This window comes from Lates calcarifer, linkage group LG15 (genome assembly GCF_001640805.2).
Source record: "Lates calcarifer isolate ASB-BC8 linkage group LG15, TLL_Latcal_v3, whole genome shotgun sequence".
In the NCBI taxonomy this organism is placed as follows: domain Eukaryota; kingdom Metazoa; phylum Chordata; class Actinopteri; family Centropomidae; genus Lates; species Lates calcarifer.
In genome coordinates this window covers 67,635-90,051 of record NC_066847.1, presented here as the reverse complement: position 1 = coordinate 90,051, position 22,417 = coordinate 67,635, and the positions used below count along the sequence as shown (strand labels likewise).

Genomic DNA, 22,417 nt, shown 5'->3' with positions numbered 1-22,417 from the left:
TGTTGTTTGTTGGCTTGATTAACTGGTTGGTTGATTGATTAACTGGTTGGTTGGTTGGTTAGTTGATTAACTGGTTGGTTACTTGATTAACTGGTTGGTTGATTGATTAATTGGTCGGTTGGTTGAGAACCACAAGCTATAAAGACGTTATATGTTTTGACTTTATAAAACAGACCCGTGTTTAATGTTGTGAGATTAATAATAAGTTTTAAAAATATGCAACTAATACTGTTTTTATTATTTATTAATCTTCCAATCAGCTTCTTGATTAATTGATTAATCTGTAAAGGTCAGAAAACAGTTAAAGTCCATCTCAAATGTTTTGTCTAAAAATCCAAACATTCAGTGACATCAGAGGATGAGATCAGATTTATATTATTACTCGATCACTGAACTAATCTTCTTAACTCATCAGTCACAGTAACAGTGTGATAATGACGATATTTTCTGACGTTAGAGTTTAAGTAATGTTGGTCTCATCACAGACACAGACGATGCGATCAGTAAAAATGTTTTATTCTGTTATCATGAAAATGTCTGTCACGTCACAGTTTTTTCCCTCTGCTGCAGCCATAGTTTAAAAAATATACATTTATTTTCTCTGCAGAAAAACCAACAGAAATCTGTCAGGTCAGTGATTCATTTATAAATATTTCAGTTTTATTCACAGATCAGGATCAGAAATGACGGACTGATCGACAACAACCTACGGTCACTGTGAGGACGTTCTGAAACTGATTGTAGAGACAGTCTGTAGAAACATTATCAGGTGGTCTCTGATGTTTCTTCTCCATGGTGCTCTGCAGCGGTGGGGGGTGGGGTTAGGTGTTGACAATGGTGGTGTTGTACTCTGTCTTCATCAACTGTAAAAAAACAACAGTCTGAAAAACATCACAACAGGTGTGTTTATTTTGCACTTGGTCACATGACCTCAAACCTTGATGACATACCTCATAGGTGTTCTCTGCAGGAGGTGGGGCTGAAGTAGTGGGTGGGGCTGAAGTGGTGGGCGGGGGTTCGTATGTTGGCGAACCCTCTGGCATCGGTGAAGCTGATTGGTTGATGGTGATGATTGGCTGCGAAAGAAGAAACAACAGATTAGGGGTTTGAAGTGGAAACACATGAAGCTGTAGGTGAACTCACCTGATCTGTGGAGCAACAGGAAGCTTTGTAGAGAATGACGACGCACATGGAGATGACAAACTCCAGACAGGAGAAAACAGCCAAAACACTCGAAAAACCCTGAAATGAAACGAGGCTGATGAATCTGCTCTGTCACTGTGAGGCATCAGAAACACCAACAGCAAACTGGACACTTGAATTTTGTCCTGGATCTGCCTCCGTCCTTCATCATAGTCTATTTAAGACGTGTCCACATCCATATTAAAATAACATAACAACAGCAGACAAACTGGAGACAAAAACAAGATCTGTACCAAGAAGAAATTTCTAAACCCCACCTCCAAAATAAAAGAGGAAATATCAGACCTGTAATAGATTTAATGAACAGTTCAGTCGATTAAACATGAGGTTGTACCTGATGGAAGAAACTGATGTTGTCTGTTATGTAAGATGCTGAATATCCTGTGTAGTGGTCAAAGTAACACTGCCTGAAGTTGTCCCAAAAAAAAACAGAAGCATCCAGAACATAGATGGTGGTGGTTGCAGCTGAGGCAAAAACAGCAGCGACACTGAAGCCCAGAGCTTTGTTCACCTGCAGAGCACAGACATGTTATCACACCTGGATCGACCTCCTGTCACCTGAGCATCATCTGTCCAGGAGAGGATGGATATTTCAGATTAGATACTCGACTGAAGTTCTGGACTAAATCAGGTTCAGGTGAACCATTTACCTGATGGACACCTGAGCTGCAGGTGTAAGTTTACTGACCTGAGAGCAGTTCAACGATGTCCCAGCAGCCACCGTCAGAGATCCAGCTGTGATGAACTGCAAGAGACCAGATTCAGACAGACCTGTCTTTGTTTCTGTAATGCAGCAGCAGCTCAGTGTCTTCATGCAGCAGTAAAACACACTCACACATGCAGCTCCCCAGACGAAAGCACCGCTTTGAAACTCCAGTGTATATCCACATCGAATCTTGATGATCCCCAACAGGAAGACCATCAGACCCACGACAATCTGCACCGTCTGCAGAGACAACAGACACCAACACATCAGTACTCAGCTCCTTCTCTGCAGTAAATCTGTCACAGATTGTTGCAGTGAATTGATCAGATAGCATCTCTCACCCCAAGTCCGACCAGTCGCACCCGCCTAATCTTGTTTTCCTGTGGAGAGTTTTGTGGAGCAGCAGCCTGAGGTGCTGGGATCACATGGGTGACCACAACCATGCCGCCCGCCGCCACTGTCGTTACAGGTGCAGATGCCGACATGTCTGAGGTGAAGTGAGAGCAGCGGCTGTGAGCTGCTGCTTTATAGCTAAACTCAGATTTAATTATTCCTCTGAAATCAGAGCCCTTCTTCCTCCTCTGACGAGCCGGGGATTTCCCTCCTCAGGCCAACAGAAGGCCACTGGACAATGTTTCAGGGTGAAGAAGGAAATTCTCAGGAAAATACATTTGACCGATCATCCTGTATCAGCTTCACACTCTGGTTCCTTTGTTTTGTTTGGCCGTCATAACACCTTTCTGTTATTAACTACAATCGACTGTAGCAGTAAAAAGCTGAGGACTGGACCTGAGATCACCCACTCAACACAAGTGCAGAGTCCACTTTACACCTGACACAGCACCAGTCCAGCTGGTGAACCTGAGATACCTGAACTCCCCTTCACCTGGGGCAGTGACTCCCTACCTACCTGAAGGGAACAATCCACTGGTTTCCAGCAGAGCACCAGGACCTCAGACTGGGAGGTGGTGTAAACTGTCCCAGTGCCCATGGAGGTCTGATAAAACCTGCAGAACCACAGAGATACGATCTTACCAACCCTGGTGGAGTCCAACACCCGCTCAGGAGGGAATCTGTATCATTTCTTGTTTGGTGTGTCTGAGCAGTGTGATGCCAGTTGTTGCCTGCCAGTCAAAAGCCACCGACTGGCCCTGAGTCGTCCAACTCTGTCCCCACAGAGGAAACTTCATTCAGAGCTGCTCCTACTGTCCAACTGTGTCCACAGTCTGAATAAGTCTGGACTAAGTCTCCTCCTGAATCACCTGAACCTCTCTGAACCAGACTCAAAGTCCTTCTCTGTAACTTCCTCCCAAACCTGAGTTTTTGCCTCCATGACCAGAAACTGTTGTCTCTCTGGTTTCCTGAAACCTTTCTGCTCCTCCTTTAATGAAGGCTTTTAACATCCCCGTTAGGAAGCCACCAAACAGGCATCAGTGACCTCCAAGCCAAAACCCTGTAGTTTTTTTCTTCTGATTTGTGATCAGTCAATTGGTTCTAATGTATTCAGTGATTATTTCTCTGTTGATTCATAGAATTTATCATAAAGACCTACATTTAATTTAATTTCTAAATAGTTTCTGTCTGACTGAGCTGATTCAGTGCAGCAGGAAACATAAAACCAGAATCCTCTCATCTCTGTAACAGACCTCGTTAAACATTAAACACATCAGAAAGTTTCTGTATCCAGGAAACTCTCAGAAACCAAAAATCCAGTTTACAGATCAATCAGCTGATCTCAGCTCAGTTTCAGGAAAACAGGTCAAAATCTAAAGCTTTTAAACTGATTTTAAGTGTCAGTCAATGAGTTGAGTCGTTTCTGAGTGACACTGATGTTGTGATGTGACTGACTGAGGAAGTTGTTTCTGTTTTGACAGATCAGTGTGACTGACAGGAAACAGACGCTGAGTTTGAAACAGTTAAAATGGCGACATCTGCTGGTCGACACCTGGTATTACACACAACATATTTTAAAGCAGAGTCCCATCAGACACTGAAAGTAATTTACCAGTCGTTAAATAATTCACCTCCACAGTGTCGAAGTTGCAGGATTAGAGATGGACTCAGTCTAACACCGTCACACTGACATCATCATCATCAGTGCTGTTCTGACCCAAACTAAAGGTTGTTTTAGCACAAGTTTGTCCCTTTTAACAGTCAGATTTACTGTGAGAAACTAAACTGTAAAAGATTCAAATCTTATTAATATTCACAAATATAATTACACAGAGCTGCAGATTTATATAGCTCTTATTAAAACCAACAATTTCTAAATTAATTACAAAAACACAAACACAAGAAGAAGAACAGTGAAAATCAAATGGCTGATAAAATACCCACATACACACAGATATAGTCCAGACTGTAACTGGTCAGATCCACATCAGTTGTTCTTCAGGCTCTGATGCTGCGTTCCATTTATGTCAGAGGTCTGACGTCTCCTGTGAGTCGACCACATTCCAGTTGAGAAGTCAGAAAAACATGGACGCTCTCAGAGCCTTCATAGACAACTTCAAAAAAATCTGCTACACCTCATCTGTTAACAGCAGGTTAACATCAATATAAAAAGACCAGTTAGGGAGATGTCGTTTAGGAGTTCAGCACCAACTGGACTCTTGGCTGCTGAATGTTTGTTTCAGCTTTGGACTTCAGACATGGTGGAGTCAGTCTGAGGAGTGAAGATAAAACACCAGAGAGACATCAGAGTTTGCTGTGTTTATTCTAAAAAAGCCAAAGATTTGTAATCACAACCAATCATTTCATAAACATCTGAGTTAGAGTGGTGTAATGAGTGGGCTGATTAAAGGACGTGAGGTGCAGGTGGTGATGGTTGTGGAGGTGGAGGTATTGTTCATCCATGATGTTTACTGTCACTGAGAAGGGGTGGGGCCTCAGAAGATGATGCTGCTGTACTTTGGAGGCTTCTGTAAACAACAACAAACAGGTTCTAAAACATTAACCAGCAACATGTCAGGTACAGACTCAGTCACATGACCTCACACCTGCATAACAAACCTCATAGGGAGGTGGCAGGGCTGCGGGGATTGGTGGGGTTTGAGATCTAGGTGGAGTCTCTACAGTCACTGAAGTAGTTCCATAGAACTGGTTGGTGATGGTGAATGGCTGCTGAAGACAAAAACAACAGAATGACATTTTAAATACAAACAGTAATGATGATTCAGTCTGACGAAGACAAACCAGGACCAGTAAACTGATCTTCATGTGATCTTCATTAAAACTGCTGCATCTCCAGGTGCAGGTGGACTCACCTGAGCTATGGTGTCACAGGAACCTCTGCAGCCACTCAAGGCAATGCTGACGGACAAGCCAAACTCCAGGAAACAGAGAACAGCAGAGAAACCTGCAAACATCGCCGTCTGGAGGGAAAACAGAAACATTTGTCCTGAAGTCCAGAGAGATTTCATCCTGTATCTCAGGACCATGTGTCATCTGAACATGATAACCTCGGGAGTCCAGACTTCACTGACTCCTGTGGAAGAATCAGATCATCAAGCAGAACCTTGGTCAACAGCAGTGACTGAACCTCTAGGTAGGAATCATCTCCACCAACAACAGCTACTTTCCCAGTAAAACAGTAAATCCTCAACTTCTGATGGAACTTCACAGGATGGCACGCGTCCAACTTTACTGTGGAGAAACTCTGATTGAGGAACAAATAACATGAGGATCAACAGAGTAGAACTGATTCTCCTGCAGGACTGGTTTGAGAAGTAGTCCTCAGACCTCTACAACTAGCCCTCAGACCTCTACGACTAGTGCCCAGACCTCTACAACTAGTCCTCAGACCTCTTTAACTAGTCCTCTGACCTCTGTCACTAGTCCTCTGACCTCTGCAACTAGTCCTCGGTCAAAATAATGTAATGTAACATCAAATCAGAGTCTTACCGTGTCTTTGTCTTCATCGTGGTTCCCAAAGGGGGGGAAGCTAGAATTAGTCGTCAAAATGGCAGACACACCCAGAAAGTAGATCACGGTGGCAACAATTGAAACCACAGCAGCAATGGTGTTGAAGGTCATAGCACTTTTAATCTGCAGGGCAGAGACACATGAGCACATCTGGAACACCTGCTGTCACTTGAAAAACATCTGTGTGGTGGTGATGGATTAAAGGAGCCCATCTCAGAAGAAAGATACCAGTCTCCTCTTCTTTCCTGCAGTCTGTACCCAACAAACACCTGAGCTGCAGGTCCTTGAGATAATTATGACCTGGATGAATGAGAATATTCACAGGCCTGAGCTGCAGGTGTTCGGTAATATGATGATGAGCCACTGACCAGAAAACTGCTCGATGACATCCCAGCAGCCACCGTCAAAAACCCAGCTATGAAGAACTGCAAGAGACCGAGAGTTCGGAGACCAAAGACCAGAGATTAAAAGACAGAGACATTACAAACCAAAGATTAGAGGCTAGGGATCAGAGACCTCTTTTAACTCAGTGTGTGGGATAAAGGTGAAGCAGTGAACAAACTCACAATCACTGGTCCCCAGATGAAGACGCCACTGTGAATCACCAGTGTATCTGTGTGCCGCTGCATGACAATCCCCAGAACCAGGATGATCAGACTGATGATGATCTGCACAATCTGCAGACAGACAGACAGTTTTAATGCAGTTATCAACCCAGGATGAATTATAGGCATGAATCACTTTCTCAGAGTCAGTAGAAGAGAGAGATGACTGGCTGTAAGACAGAACTTTCTGATGAAAGAAGCCTGAAACTGGTTTTATTTGTTTATCAAATGTAAAGTCTGTAAAATATCAAACACTGGTTCCTTCAGACAGATGTATAACTGGGTGTTACAGGAGCGAGGTCACAGGAGAACCAAGGGAGCCAACAGTTCAGTAAGGACTGTATGTTCTTCATTCTGTTTTGTGGCAGGTAGATCTGTGTGTCGTCAGTGTGTGAAGGAGATTCCATGTTCCTTAAATCTGGTTCCTAAAACATGTGCAAAGACAGAAGAATGGATCTTTGGAGTATCCATCAGGTGAGAGGAGCTGAGGAGGATGAAAATCCACAGAGGCTGACTGAGAAGCTCTTGTTAGTCAAATATAATTTACACCATTAAAGAGCAGATCCTTGAATGTCACAACACTTCTCAAGACAGGAAATAAGAACACCAAACAAGTCCCAAGAGCAAACTGCTGATTCAGTGCAGTGATGGGCTTTAAAACAGACTGAAGCATGAAGGGGAACAGACAAATGATATGCAGGAGGATTGATGAGAGATCTGAGCCCTCCTGATCAAAGTATGACACAGTGGACCAGGGTTCTGTAAATCCACTCCACCTCTGCAGAGACCTGGTGACTGTCCAGGGAAGAAACACCAGGTTTGAACCAAAAGACATTTTACTACATTTCCCCTGATGATTTACCATCGTCTGAGCTGTGACTCTTTTAATGACCTTGACCTTGTCTTTAGATATGGAGAATCATCTCACACAGCAGGAGAGGAGGGAAACACAATGTCACTCGCAGGTTAGTTTCATTTTCTTTAAATTAAAACCTGAACTACATGAAGGATTAAACTCACCCCAAACACCACCGGTCGTGCTCTGTTGAAGGTGTAGGTATCTGCAGGGTCCTCGGTGCCCAGAAGTGGAGGTAAAACATGGCCGACATCTTGGCGAACCTGTGTGACCACCACCACGCTGCCCGTTGCTGTCGCTGCAGATGAAGATGTTGACATGTCTGAGGTGAGACGAGTGAAGCTGCTGTGTGAAAACTGAGCTCAGAGTTAATCATTGATCAGAGAACCAGTGATATCAGCTGATTCCTCCTCAGACTCACCTGAACTCACCTGAGCTCAGAGTGAAGGAGGTCAGTGGAGTGCAGGACGTCATCATCTGTGACAGGAAATATCTTACTGCCCAATAGCCTGCTGCAGGATTTTAAAGGCTCAGTTCACCTACATAACAACAAAATCTCTGTTACTTTGTCCAAGGGTGTGGGTTTGGTTTCAGGAGGATGGTGGGGGGCAATGAAGTTTAAAAAACAACTATACATATGACTAAATAAATAAATAGACCTGCTAAACTGTTTTAATTCCTATTAATGTTCAGTTCTAGTGTCCTTTTAAGAAAATATTAAGTTTGAATAAAAATAGAAACCTTAACCTAAAACTCATTTACTCTCTTCATATCATCACTACTGGTTTTTACCTTCACCTGACTCCACTGCCTCAAGTACAGTTTGTGTCGTTTTGAAGTTAATATAAGTAGTCTGGCGCTGTGGGAGACGGCTGCCTCTCCAGTAGCTCTCTAGTTTTTAGCTCTTTTAACCTTTTTACAACAAGAATAACAAGATCGACGAGCTATCCGCACTGAACAACCAGCGGATCTACCGTGAGAGCAGCTTGTTCATCTTTACGGAGACATGGCTAAACCACCTCGTACCGGATGCTAACGTGGACCTGCTGGGATTCACTGCCGTGAGAACTGACAGAGACACTAAAGCAAGCGGTAAAAGCAAAGGTGGGGGACTCAACATGTATGTGAACAACCGCTGGTGTAACCCAGGACATATCTCCGTAAAGACAGTCTTGTGCTGCCGTGACCTCGAGCTGCTAGCTGTTAGCCTGCGGCCACAGTATGTGAGAAGATCCACTCTGTCACAGCAAGGCTGCAGACACAGCACCCTGAGGCACTTATGATCATCTCTGGGGACTTTAACCACGTAACTTTGGACTCTACCTTGGCTGTTTTTAATCAGGTTGTAGACTGTCCTACTACAAACAACAGGACAATTGATCTTCTGTATGTTAATGTAAGGGATGCATACAGAGCGACTCCCCTCCCTTGTGAAGTCTGATCATAATCTGGTTCACCTACAGCCACTGTACACCCCCCTGGTCCAAAAGCAGCTGGTGACAACTTAGTCCATCAGGAGGTGGTCCCCTGAGTTGGAAAGTGCCCTGAGAGACTGTTACAACACCACGGTCTGGGATGTGCTGATCAACCCACATGAGGAGGACACAGAGGGGATGACACACTGTCTGACAGAGTACCTGAACTTCTGCGCAGATGTGGTCTCCCTGTCAAGACAGTCTGCTGTTACCCTAACAACAAGCCATGGGTAACACGGGAAGTCAAGGCTGTCCTCAACAGGAAGAAGGCTGCTTTCAGTAGCAGAGACAGGGAGGCCATGAAGGCAGCACAGCAGGAGGTGAAACACTGTGTGAGGTAAGCTAAGGACAGCTACAGGAGAAAGGTGGAGCAGAAGCTGAGGGAAAACAACATGAGGGAGGTCTGGCAAGGTGTGAAGACCATCACAGGCCACAACACAAAGACCAGAGCTGTAGGGGGGACAATGGAGAGGGCAAACGAACTGAATGACTTCTTCAATAGGTTCAACCAGCCCCTGTCCTCACCACCCCCACCCCCACCCTCACTGCAGCCATCTTTCCTTCTTCCCCCCAGACACCACAATACCCCCCTCCTCCTCCCCACCTCAACACAATCTCCTCCTCATATCACCACAGACCAGGTCAGAGGACAGCTGAAGAAGCTCCGGCCCAGGAAAGCAGCAGGTCCGGACAAAGTGTGTCCAAGACTGCTGAAGACCTGCGCTGCAGAACTGGGGGAACCACTACAACGGATCTTCAACCTCAGCCTGCAGCTAGGGAGAGTGCCCACCCTCTGGAAGACATCCTGCATTGTTCCAGTTCCAAAGAAGAACCAGCGCAGCGAGCTGAATGACTTCCGACCGGTGGCACTCACTTCACACCTGATGAAGATGTTGGAGCGGATCTTCCTCAGTCTCCTCAGACCCCAGGTGCAACACGCCCAGGATCGCCTGCAGTTCGCATACCGGCAAGGTGTTGGTGTGGAGGATGCCATCCTCTACCTGCTACACTGAGCCCACTCCCATCTGGATAAGGGAAGCGGTACAGTGAGGATTCTCTTCTTGGACTTCTCCAGTGCCTTTAATACCATCCAGCCCCCCATGCTTACATGGGAGTGGACCCCTACCTGGTGGACTGGATCTCCGACTACCTCACTGGCAGGCCACAGTACATCAGGCTGAAGGACATCACGTCTGACACTGTGGTCAGCAGCACTGGAGCCCCCCAGGGCACAGTGCTGGCCCCTCTTCTCTTCACCCTGTACACCTCAGACTTCTGTTAGAACTCGGAGCTGTGTCACATACAGAAGTACACCAATGACACAGCCATCGTTGGGTGCATCAGGGATGACAGAGAGGAGGAGTATCGGAGACTGGTGGGGGGCTTTGCTGCATGGTGCCACACTAACCACCTACACCTCAACACCTCTAAGATGAAGGAGCTGGTCACTGACTTTGGGAGGTCCAGACCAAGACCGCAGCCAGTCCTGTTAGAGGGAGCTGAGGTGGAGGCTGTGGACTGTTATAAATACCTCGGGCTGTGGTTGGACAATAAACTGGACTGGACAACACACACCAACCACCTGTATGGGAAGACACAAAGCAGGCTGTACTTCCTAAGGAGATTGCGGTCTTTCAATGCCTGTAGCAAACAGGTGTGGATGTTCTACCAGTCTGTGGTTGCCAGCGTCCTCTTTTACACTGTGGTGTGCTGGGGGGGCAGCATATCCAGGAGGGACACGTACAGACTAGAGAATCTGATCAGGCGGGCCAGCTCTGTGGTCGGCATGAAGCTGGACTCTCTGGTGGCGGTGGCAGAGATAAGGACACTGGACAAACTGCTGGATATTATGGACAATGCCAGTCACCCTCTGCACACCGTCATCAGCAACCAAAGGAGCCTGTTCAGTGAAAGGCTGCTCCTGCCCAAGTGTAGGACCAACAGACTGAAGAACTCCTTTGTCCATCATGCCATCACGCTCTACAACTCCTCACTTGGGGGGAGGAGGAGATAGGGTAGGGTATGGAGGACAGAAGGGGGTGGTAGCCCCCCTTAAAGTGCAATAACCCACCTGGACACTCAATAACCTCATCCACCGCCAGCCATATACAGTTCAGCATATTTATATTTATTTATGTTAATGCCATACACAGTCCAGTATACTCAGCATATTTATCTTAATTCACCCTTAATTCTATTCTATTTATATTCTGTGTCATTTGCTAACTGTCCTGCATGCTGCCCTGTGTGATGTGTTCTGTCTGTATTTGCTGCTGGAAATGTAATTTCCCAGAGGGAGTCATTCCAAAGGGAATATATTTTGTGTCTATATTTCTAGTCTATATTTTGTGGTATGAACAGGCTCAAGGTCCAGTTTATTAGGAACACCCAGCTCAGTCAGTCCTGTAATAAATCCTCCTACATGAAGGTTTTAATGTTCAGACTGTGTCAGACAGGTGTTGACTCACCTGGACGATGATGTAGTTGGTTTATGTTCATCATGTGTAAATGATCTTTACTCTGCATCTTTTTGTTCTTCAGTTTCCCTGACTGGGATCAATGAAGTTAATCAGATCTGATCAAATCAGACATTTGGGTTTGTCATCAGACATCTGTTGAGTACAGTGATGGTGAATGGATGAAATTAGGTAAACTGTTGACGTTCACAGTCAAGTTGATGAAGTTTTTAAACAGTTTAATTTCCTGCTGCTTCTCCAGGTCCTCTTCATTAATCAGTTATTTATTATTATTGTTGTGCTGCTGAGATGAACTGACACAAATCTGATATAACACTATATCATTGTAGTTAGTGTTGTCCATCATACTTTAACATTGTGGTCAGTAATGATGGTTTGTCTCAGTCCACTTACATCTGGTCCAGATTTAAGAGCCGGATCCAGGTCAGACCAGGACTTCAGTGCGGACAGAGACCTGAACTGATCCACAGGTGGTTCACAGTTTGATCAGAGCTGAACGTCACAGAGATGTTAATGTCTATAAACCAGATAAGAAGCAGTTTATTATGTCTCATGTTGGACCTCATCAGAATCATGTGACAGAGACCGAGGGTCATCTCTAGGCTGTAAAACCTGGAGAGGCTGACGGAGCTGTAAAACCATTCACTCACATCAAACCCACTTTCTTTTGATGCTTCAGTGACTCTGTAGACTCTGACTCTGTTGATTGATTCAGTCATTTTCTAAAAACACCAAATGTTCATTGTTTCTGTTTTTTCAGTTTCTGGGATTTACATTTTTTCTGTGTTAATTTTAAACATCTTTTGATTTTTAACCAAAAAAAAAAAAAAAAACCAGACATGAGTGTAGAGATACCTGAGGGAGGCGAAGTATAACAGCACAGTAGTAATAGTCATTTTTCTTTGAGTTTCCATTGTCAATACTCAACACATTCTGATGGTAAGGTTGTACCTGAGCTGCAGTTCTGTGCTTTGATTCTTTAACCTAAAAACACGATGGGCAGTAACTTCATTCTGTCCTGAGTCGTGTCTGCAGGTGTCCAGATGTTCTATCCTCTGGACAATCAGAGGTCAAAGTTTAGGTAGACTTGGGTGATTTAAGTCACACTGTTGTTCCAGATGTTGAACATGAAACAGATGTTTTTATTCCACAGTTTGAGTTACAATCAAAGTGAAAGAAGAAAAATAGATCACAGATTCATTAGAGACGTTTCTATCAGCTGACAGGCTTACAAAAATACTTTGTTTTAGTTTAAACTTCAAGTATCTACCAACAACAACAACAAGGTCCAGTTTCAACCAGTCTGAGTCTGATCCACTTAACTCAAGTCTGAACCAGTTTCAACCAGTCTGATTAACTCAAGTTTGATCAGTTTAAACCCATCGGAAAACCTGTTTAAACCAGTCTGAATCAGAATTAAGTCCAGTTTAAACCAGACTGATCCAGTCCAGATCAGACTGGAGAACAGACTGAGCAGGCATTTAAATATTCCCAAAACCTCTGACTGATGAACATTGAACAAGTGTCAGAGAGTGAAACTTTACGTGAATTATCTTTGTACTCTGACGTCTGCTCAGCGTCCAGCGGAGGCTTCTTTAAAATCATTACAATTTCAGTCCGACTTTATCCACATATTATGGAGAGATTCAGAGAGTTTCATTTCAACGACCTTTACAGAAACAGTCAAACCTTTCAGTAAATCTTCTTTATCTCTGTCCTCAGTATCACGTCGAGTCCCTCAGTGAGGCATTCAGGAGCCTCTGGTCTTTATATTAAAACTGTAAATGAACATTTTAACATTTCTATAAATCTCTGTCCTCTCCAGAGTCTGAGGTTTCAGATGAAGATCTGTAGATCCATGAGGTGTTCACATCATATCATTAATTTATTCCATCTACCTGCTCAGGGACTACAGGTAGAAATTAGCAATTGTTAAAACCCAGTACAAGGCATCTCTCCTTGTTTTATACACAGATAATATTTTACTGTGCACTGTCCCTATTCAAATAAATAAATTACAATTACAGTTACAAATCAATCAGTCTGTGATTACAATGCCTGAGCGAGAAACAAACATTCATGTCTGAGTTGGAGCTGGAGATAGAATCTTATCGTATCTCTCAGCTGGAAAAAACATCTACAGATGACATAGCTGTAAACCCCTATCACAGATACACCTGGATAAAAATCCAGTATGAGTCCAGCTTATTTAAAACCAAAATAAACATGGAACAATAGAAGAATCTAATTTAGGTTATCAAACATTTTGACTGAAGGCTGTCAGTGGGTGGGACCATCTCCTGATTTTTATCCTGTTTCTGTTCACATTCAGTCAGAGTGTCTGATTAACAGCAGGTGAACTCTTTGTCATCAGCTCCTGTTGTTACTGGATCACTGTGATACTGAAGGAAAGGAAAAACGGGAGGATTCTGAATGAAGTTCTGCAGCTTTTGTTTCTTCTGAGCTTTTTTTCTGGATGATCAGAGGTAACGATATCCTCAACTAACTTCCTGTAGTTTTTAGAATACCTGGATACACCTGTCCCCCTCACCTCCCTCCTTCTGCTCCTCCAACAACCAAATGTTTTGTAGGTGTAAACTGCACTAACTGTCCAAATCAATCTCTACCATTCAGTTTATGAAAAAGTAGAAAACTGTCCAACCTGGGAACACTGCTTGCTGTGTAACCATGGCAACCACAGGAATGAGAGCGAGGAAAATGATCCAGGAGCTGATGAGTTCACTGAGTGATTCAGACCAATCAGCTCCACAGTCTGATCATCTCCTCTCAGACAATAAATAGGTTTATGGTATTAGTTAGTAAAACTTACTAACCAGGCGTTCTGTGCTTTAACCTACATCCTGCTGTGTTAGCTGTAGGTGACAGCAGGGGTCTGAGAGCACCTTTAGTTATGGAGGACTACAGCCATTTTATGACTCAGTGGAGTTTTTTAATTAATTCATTCTTGCTTTTGTCAGCTAGGAAGCATGTTGTTTTCAGACAACAGTTTCTGTCCTGGACTCAGAGACGAAGCTGACGTCCAGCTTTTTCTCAGACTCTGGAGAGGAGAGAGAAAATGTGGGACTGTTCCTTTAACTGTCCTCCAGCACCCCCTAGTGCTGAACCAGATGAAGTGCTTCAGGACTGACGTTACAGTACAGGCTGTTGCACAGATGGATCTTTATAGTATTTACAGTCTCAGCAGGTTTTGGTTCAAATCGTCCACACGACTTCTTTGGAATTTCTTAAACAATAAAGCCAGGCTTCATTTCACTGCATCTCAACATAAATTAGATCAAAACATCACCTCAGTGTTCTCAGCACTGAGGAGGTTAAAGCAGAGAGACGTGGTTCAAACATCCCTCTGAACTGTAAAATAAAGACAATTCATTTACACAGAGATACCAACTATTATATTGACTAGTGTGTAGATAATTACAGTACGTACAGCGCAGTATGTAGTTTCACACATCTTCAATCAGAACAGGAGCTTATAAATGAATGAAAATAAATATGTTAGTTTTGTTAATGAAAAAATGAGAGTCAGTTTTCAGAGCTGACCTTCACACCATGAAATAATCTCAGTTTCTCTTCAGCTCCAGCAGAAGGTTCATGTTTTCATCCGTCACCAGCAGGAAAATGACACGACCTCAGTGCAAATAGTGCATCTGTAAACATCGAACAAGTCAGATTCATCAATTTTTGACAGAGGTGGATAAATGATGAGGAGTTCAGAGGAAGCATCAGGAATGTAAACTGATTTTTAACCCAGAAGGCTTCCTGAGGAGAGCTGCACCAACAATCTGCTTTAACCTGCCTTCAACTACAAACTTATTGTTCTGAAAAATATCTGACAAAATGCAGCCGATCCAGTAGATAAATTAATGTTGTACTGATTATGTTGCATCCCAAAAAATCACTTAATCAGCTGATTATCTTCTTGATTCATAGAGTTAGTTTGTTAAAATGTCAGAAAACAGGAAACAGATTTATTTTCAATTTCCATGTTTTGTCTGACCAATACCTGGACCAGTTGAGTTTTAGAGTTTGGTAGCTCTGCAGTGAAGAGATTAATTTCTAACCTTTCTTTAAGTTTCTTCAAAACTTTCAGCCACATCCCCTGATCCTCATCGTCCAGAGTTTAAACTAAATTAACAGAGCAGGAGACTGCATGACTGGAGTTTTTCCGCTGCTACAAGGAGACAAATGTTGGAGACTTTCAAACTTATATCTCTGTGAAATTAGTTTTTTGTTTTTTTAAAATACCTGCAGGTGGCAGTGACCGTTTTATTTTGGGGGTCGTAATTTCTGTAGTCTGGTTTGTGATTCGTCCAGCTCAGAGCTCAGAGGACGTTAGAGGTGCTGAGTCAGAGGCAACTGGGCAGATTAACTAAGCTAAGTTAGCTAAGAGGATCTCAAGGTCTGTGCTGTAGCAATGCAATTCTGTAACAGTCTGCAGTAAAATCCTAAAAGTAAAATTCCTACATGAACAGATAACCAGTCTGAAGCAGCTAAAACAGGTGTAATATGACCCCACCTCTTAGAACAAGTAAATAAGTTTTGATAGTCAGACATCGACAGGATCTTCAGGATGTCCAGTTACCTTTGATGCAGCACTTATAGATCTCTCTTCAGTTTAAACCATTAGAAGAAACTAATCTTAACCTAAGACCCAGAGATTACTGTTTCTAAACAAAGTTTACCTTTAAACCTGGTTTAACTGAACTCTGACTGAACATTTCCCTCAGTTTAATAAAGGTCTTGTGGGTGCAGCCCTCCATAAATACCAGGACATGGTTTTAAATGTGTCACAGAGTTCATCAGTGAGGTGCTGATTGGATGCAGAAGCTCCACAGTAACAAGTATCTGCAGCTACCTATCATGCCTTGCTCTGATGTCTCCTGTCATCAATCCCCATTGGACTCGATGACTTTCTCTGCCAGGATCTCCTGGAAGGTGGAGAGCTGCTTCATCTGCTCCGTCTGCATTGAGTGTCTCCTCATCAGCTTCTTCTTCATCTTGAAGTCTGGGCCCCGTTTGGGCGAGGCCGGGGCCACTGGCACCAGGATCTTGTGTCCGGAGTGGACTGGAGAGGTGGGCTTGCCATTGGCCCGGATGTCAGGGATGGGTCTCTGGGGATTGATGTTGAGTGGAGGCAGGAAACCAGGCCTGGTGTGGGAGATGTGATCCAGCAAGAGAGTCCCGGAGCCCCGGCGTTCCAGGAGCCCTGGGGGACGCCGGCGCATGGTGATGGGGGACACAGAGTTGGGTATGTTCTCCAGAGACTCCCTGGAGGAGCTGGTAACCAGGGACAGGGGGGAGGCATTGTACCTCCTCCGCTCCACAGACACCCGGCCAGAATCTGGAGATCCGGGGATGGACTCTGGGCAGAGGTGGGTTTCTGACTCGTAGTGTTCCATCCGGGTTAGTTTTGGGTGAGCCAGGGCCCGGGACATGACTGACCCAGGTCCGCCAGCATTCTCCTGGGACTCTGGGGCTGTGTTCCTGCGGTACAGGATCTGGTGCTGTTGGACTTTGTCGGCCCAGGAGCCAGAGAGGGCTGTGCAGTCTTCTGAGCAGGACCGGTCGATGAGTTTGGGGGAGCAGGGATCGTGGGTCTCAATGCTGTGCCGCCGTGATAGCAGAGGTCTGACTGGTTCTGTGATGGACATGCCATTAATCTCAGTGATTGTCCTGCTGAGATCACAGCTGCCCTCCTCCTCCAGTCCTCCATCCACCCGGTCCTGAGGAACCCCACTCAGCACTGAGGGCGCCACCAGACCCCAGGGCTCCGAGTTCAACCTCTTCAGGAGCTTGCGAGGTGGCGGTCTCTTCTCACCTGGAGGTCGAGCTGAAGGTAAAGGTAAAGCCGATGTGAGGGCGAAGCTGAAGATTCCTTCATCGCTCTTGTCTCCTGCCGGCGAGGAGGTGCCAATCTCCACCTCAGAAGGAGACATGCAGGCTGGAGACAGCTTGTCCACGATGCCCGGGGAGGGGGGAGAGTTGAGGTACTGTTTGGTCTTCTTGGTGCCTGATGGAGACGTATCAGTGGTGATGATGATCACCTCCTTGCCTTTGGCCTTACAGGCGTCCAGCAGGACCTGCAGGGTGTCGCGGTCCCCCTTGTTGATGGCGTGGACGAGGGCAGAGGAGCCGGAGTAATCTTTGAGGCTGGGATCAGCTCCATTCTCCAACAGAAGCGAAACCACTTCCTTCCCTGCCTGCTCAGCACAGGCGTGCATCAGTGCCGTCCTCCCACTCTTATCAGGGATGTTTGGGTCAGCGCCTTTTTCCAGCAGGTACCGGATCATCCTCTGCCGGGTTTGCGGGTCATCGTAGGTTGCCAAACAGGCAGCAGAGATGGGTGTCTCTCCGCGCTCGTTGCCCTCGTTGATGTAGGCGCCGCCCTCCAGCAGCAGGCGGGTCAGCCTCAGCTTCCCCTGAAAGACGGCTTTGAGGAGGGCATTCCCCTCAGTCTGCAGGGGTCCTCCATCGCCCATGATCCCTTGTCTCACTTCAGACCTGCTGACTGCAACCTAACTTAACGCTGACCAGCCATCCTCCACAAAAAGTCACATGACCTGCCGGAGAAACACACTGAGGTCAGTTTATCTGTCAGCCAATCATGACCTGCAGTGGGTCAGAGTCTGACAGTGTGCTCTCGATACTTCACGTGAAAACAAGGTTCAGTAACAAAACACCGACTGGTGGGCTGACGGAAGCGCTCTGATCCTGATCAGGTTAAAGAAACACCTGTTCTTCCACCTCCTCTCAGATGTGAAACACTGACCCCTCCCCTTCAACAGACTCCCAATAAAACATTCAGACCCTCAGACATGAAGATAAATCAGAGGCAGATGAAAACACAGAGTTTAAACTGTGTGAAATAAGGTCCAGAAGAAACAGACATTTTCAGTGGAACATGACAACTGAGGGCTCTGATCCAACAAACACTGAATCTGTCCTTTAAATAAAACCTGAGCCTGCAGGTGTGCTGTGACATCACTTATGACTCACAGGACAAACAAGTGCTGTATGTCCCTGACACAGTGAACACACCCAGTGTTTACATTCAGGCTGAATGAAGTGATGATGATGATGATGATGATGAAGGTTAACGAGACCTCAGAGGAGAAACATCAGTAAACAACAGTCATCTGCACACTGCAGGTGTCACACCTGTCTGATCTCATCACATCAACCTCCATCACAGACGCTTGCTGAATCTGTACTGATGAAAACTGAACTGCAGTATCTGTATTTTGTTTGTGTACTTGTACTGCACTCTGTAGTGTGAGAGACGTCTTTGATCTGAGGTGATCAGTGTCATCTATTTGTTTACTTGCTGCTGTTGACTGTTGTACATTAGAAAAGTATGTGTTTGATTATTATTTACTTCATGGTATTAACAGTAAAGTGTCATCAGCTGATGGTTTTTATGTTTCTACGGAAGAGTTAGTTCAGCTCAGTTACTGTGTGATGTGCAACGATAACCAGCTACAGACTCAGTATGAACACACACACACACACACACACACACACACACAGGTGTTATTATCACCTGTCATTATCCTGCTGAATGACGGTCCACAGAGTGTTTGTATTTCAGCGTGAGAGCGAACAGATGGGGACGCACAATAACACACACACTAACACACACAGTAACAGCTGGACTCTGGACCTGTCAGTTCTTTTTATAGTTTTCAGAAACAGAATCAACTTGTTAAATACTGTTCACACAGAACAGACTACAGCTACAGTCAAACTACCAAAAATGAACAATTGACCACTAACCAACACAACCACCAACCAACACAACCACTAACCTAAACAACCATTAACCAACACAACCACTAACCTAAACAACCATTAACCAACACAACCACTAACCTAAACAACCACTAACCAACACAACCACTAACCTAAACAACCACTAACCAACACAACCACTAACCTAAACAACCACTAACCAACACAACCACTAACCTAAACCATTAACCAACACAACCACTAACCTAAACCATTAACCAACACAACCACTAACCTAAACAACCATTAACCAACACAACCACTAACCTAAACAACCATTAACCAACACAACCACTAACCTAAACCATTAACCAACACAACCACTAACCTAAACAACCACTAACCAACACAACCACTAACCTAAACAACCATTAACCAACACAACCACTAACCTAAACAACCATTAACCAACACAACCACTAACCTAAACCATTAACCAACACAACCACTAACCTAAACAACCATTAACCAACACAACCACTAACCTAAACCATTAACCAACACAACCACTAACCTAAACAACCATTAACCAACACAACCACTAACCAACACAACCACTAACCTAAACAACCATTAACCAACACAACCACTAACCTAAACAACCATTAACCTAAACAAAAAACTAATAACTGGTAACCAACAGTTATCTCAGTCCTGAGGTCTGCAGTGTGTCTCTGTGCACTCGTTGTAGTCCTTTTTGTTGCAGTTGCTGCTGCTGTTGTTGTTGTTGTTGTTGTGAGACACAGTAAACCTGAGGTTTTAACACTGGTACTACATTTCCCATAATGCCCTTGGTTAGTGTCTCTCATTAGAGGCTCTGCACCCTGATGACATCACTGTGACATCATCATCAATATCTAATAAGTGATTGATAAAACATTAGTTATGTCATCAGAAACTGCTTCGTCACAGTTTGACCTCTGACCTTTAGTTGAACAGCTGTAAATCAATCTATTTATTGATCACTGATTAATTACTGAACAGAGTTTCTAATGAGGTGGTATGAAAGAGGTCAGAGGTCAACCTGTCTGACAGGAGATAAATGTAGGAAGTTCATGAACGAGAAGGAAGGAGGCGTCAGTCTCATCTGATCAATAACTTATTAATAACTGATCAATAACTAATCAATAAAATATCAAGGGGTGATTTATTTCTGATCAGTTCCAGTGTCAGAATCCTTCATGATTCAAACCTGGTTCTGAATCAGTCACAGCAGCTGAGAAAGTAATTGAGTACCTGTACGATACTCGAGTATTTCCATGTGATGGTACTTTGTAAATGTACTCCATTACATGTCAATATTAATCTGATAATCAATATGAACAAGTCAATCACACGATGAGTACTTTTACTTCAGATACTGACACCGTATTTTACTCTGCGGTATTAGTGCTTTTACCTCAGTCAGATACTTGTTGCTCCACAGCAGAATCGATAAATTGATCAATAAATATCAGTGATTAATTTGACATGGATCATTAGAGCTGTCACTGCAGGTCACGTGTCTGTGCTGTCACCTGTGTCAGATGGAGGCTCAGCTGTGTCTGATGATGAGCATGATGAAGGACTGTGGAGGAATGCAGCTCAGACCCGGAGATTTACCGGGTTTTTACCGGTGCTTTACGTCAGTCTGCCGCTCTGACGCAGTCATTTCTATATTTACACACCGGTTGCGAAGTTAACGGCAGCGGCGCGCGCGTGAGCCCGCGCGTGTGTTGTGTTGTGCGTGTGTGTCGGTTTGATGATGCAGCAGAAACACACACACACGCACACACAAACACACAAACACACACACCGGAAAGATCCGTTAAAACCCGCTCCGTTAGCGGCTGATGATGATGAAAATGATGATGAAGATGGAGGGATGATGGTGGAGGAGTGAGGGAGGCGCTGCAGTCAGCAGAGCGTTGATGAAGATGAGGATGATGAAGGAGGAAACATGAAAACATTTCTTTATTGTCTTACCACCGAGCTGAAGAAGCAGCATCATCTTCATCATCTGACCGACCGTTACTGTCCGTTACCGCCCGTTTACCGACCGTTACTGACGGTTACCGACTGTTTACTGACTGACTGACTGACGGAGTCGCCGCACCGACACTCCTCCTGTTTCTCCTCCTTCCTCTTCCTCCTCAGTGTGAGCGGTCAGAGGCGCAGCGAGCACGTTCACGGTCCGACCCCCCCACCCCACCCCCCATTATCACACTGACAGTGTTGTTATCAAACCTGACGCCATATTAAAAATGAAAGTAACAGAACATGAAACCATATTGATCCAGTTACATAATGAGTTGTACTTTTACTCTGATTACGTTTCTACTTAGTTACTTAAGTACTTTTACTTCAGTTACATTTGAATGCAGTACTTTTATATGTAATAGAGTACTTTTACTGAGTATTCCGGTGACATAAACAACGCCCTCTTCTGGTGACGTAGACAACGCCCTCTGGTAATGTAGACAACGCCCTCTGCTGGTGAATTAGTAACAAGTTACAGGTGAAAAAATGAATTTTACTTGTTAATGTTCAAACACAGGTCAGAGTGACTGTTGTCAACATGTAAACATGCGACTACATGACAAATTATAATAATAATAATTATTATTATTAGTTGAACTGTTGATGACAAAAATAAAATACTGCAAGACACACGCACACACACACACACACAGACTGTTACTACTATGGGAACACAGTTTCTATGGCAACTGATGTGCTGGATTCCTGCAGAAGTGTTCCCACGGCGACACACAGCTCTTTACCTCATTTACACACACACACACACACACACACACATACATGCACACACACATGCACACACTCTCTAACAGGATGATGGAGGTTATTTTTTTCGCTGATGTAGCAGAAACTGTTTGACCTGCAGCACCACACGCCTGTAATGTTACTGTAGTATTACTGCTACCACTGCAGTATTCTATATACTAATGCTAATATTAGTTCACGTAGCACATTTCATTAAAACCTAAATGAAGCTAGACACCAACCGCCCCCCAGAGCAGTGTGAGGTCTTCATTACAAACTGCTGCAGGTTTCCATGTAAAAATAAAGTTTGTAATAAGAAGCCTGTGTGAACATTTGAACTGGTTAAAGCCAGATAAATATTTATTATTGTTCCAAAGTTTAGAAATGTCCTAGAGCTGAACTGTGTTGGATCTATAAAGACTCTGGACTCAAGGACTTTCCAGGAAACAGCACAAAGTCCAAAGATTCAAACGTGTTGAATGTTTCTGTTGTAGTCTCCTGGTTTCATATGAATATAAAATGTATAAATATATTCATGAATGTCATGAAAAATCTGTATCATGAAACTGATCCTGTTTCTGACTATACAAACTGCTGAG

At 44.3% G+C, this 22,417-nt stretch overlaps 3 protein-coding genes across 6 annotated transcripts; all 3 read right to left on the bottom strand.

Moving 5' to 3' along the window:
• Positions 1 to 74: 74 nt before the first annotated feature.
• LOC108884709 (membrane-spanning 4-domains subfamily A member 15) lies at positions 75 to 4,512 on the bottom strand. 2 transcript variants are annotated; one of them, XM_018678763.2, is made up of 7 exons: positions 2,251 to 4,512; positions 2,039 to 2,149; positions 1,892 to 1,948; positions 1,538 to 1,714; positions 1,144 to 1,242; positions 951 to 1,076; positions 75 to 863 (listed from the first exon to the last, which is right to left on the bottom strand). In XM_018678763.2, exons 1-7 carry the CDS (start codon positions 2,392 to 2,394, stop codon positions 822 to 824), a joined length of 756 nt encoding a protein of 251 aa, XP_018534279.1. In that variant the 5' UTR covers positions 2,395 to 4,512; the 3' UTR covers positions 75 to 821. The 2 variants fall into 2 exon arrangements, with proteins under 2 accessions (XP_018534279.1, XP_050932279.1); XM_051076322.1 differs by having other exon boundaries at positions 1,892 to 2,149.
• Positions 4,513 to 4,606: 94 nt separating this feature from the next.
• LOC108884706 (membrane-spanning 4-domains subfamily A member 4D) lies at positions 4,607 to 12,099 on the bottom strand. Of its 2 annotated transcripts, XM_051076324.1 has the most exons (9): positions 11,238 to 12,099; positions 7,726 to 7,833; positions 7,459 to 7,592; positions 6,400 to 6,510; positions 6,202 to 6,258; positions 5,813 to 5,956; positions 5,176 to 5,283; positions 4,922 to 5,032; positions 4,607 to 4,830 (listed from the first exon to the last, which is right to left on the bottom strand). In XM_051076324.1, exons 2-9 carry the CDS (start codon positions 7,769 to 7,771, stop codon positions 4,798 to 4,800), a joined length of 744 nt encoding a protein of 247 aa, XP_050932281.1. In that variant the 5' UTR covers positions 7,772 to 7,833; positions 11,238 to 12,099; the 3' UTR covers positions 4,607 to 4,797. The 2 variants fall into 2 exon arrangements, with proteins under 2 accessions (XP_050932281.1, XP_050932282.1); XM_051076325.1 differs by lacking the exon at positions 11,238 to 12,099 and having other exon boundaries at positions 4,922 to 5,029; positions 7,726 to 10,064.
• A 268-nt stretch (positions 12,100 to 12,367) lies between these two features.
• LOC108884705 (ankyrin repeat domain-containing protein 34A) lies at positions 12,368 to 21,244 on the bottom strand. Of its 2 annotated transcripts, XM_018678754.2 has the most exons (3): positions 21,021 to 21,244; positions 16,123 to 17,827; positions 12,368 to 14,914 (listed from the first exon to the last, which is right to left on the bottom strand). In XM_018678754.2, exon 2 carries the CDS (start codon positions 17,744 to 17,746, stop codon positions 16,154 to 16,156), a length of 1,593 nt encoding a protein of 530 aa, XP_018534270.1. In that variant the 5' UTR covers positions 17,747 to 17,827; positions 21,021 to 21,244; the 3' UTR covers positions 12,368 to 14,914; positions 16,123 to 16,153. The 2 variants fall into 2 exon arrangements, with proteins under 2 accessions (XP_018534270.1, XP_018534268.1); XM_018678752.2 differs by having other exon boundaries at positions 12,368 to 17,827.
• Between the last annotated feature and the right edge of the window lie 1,173 nt (positions 21,245 to 22,417).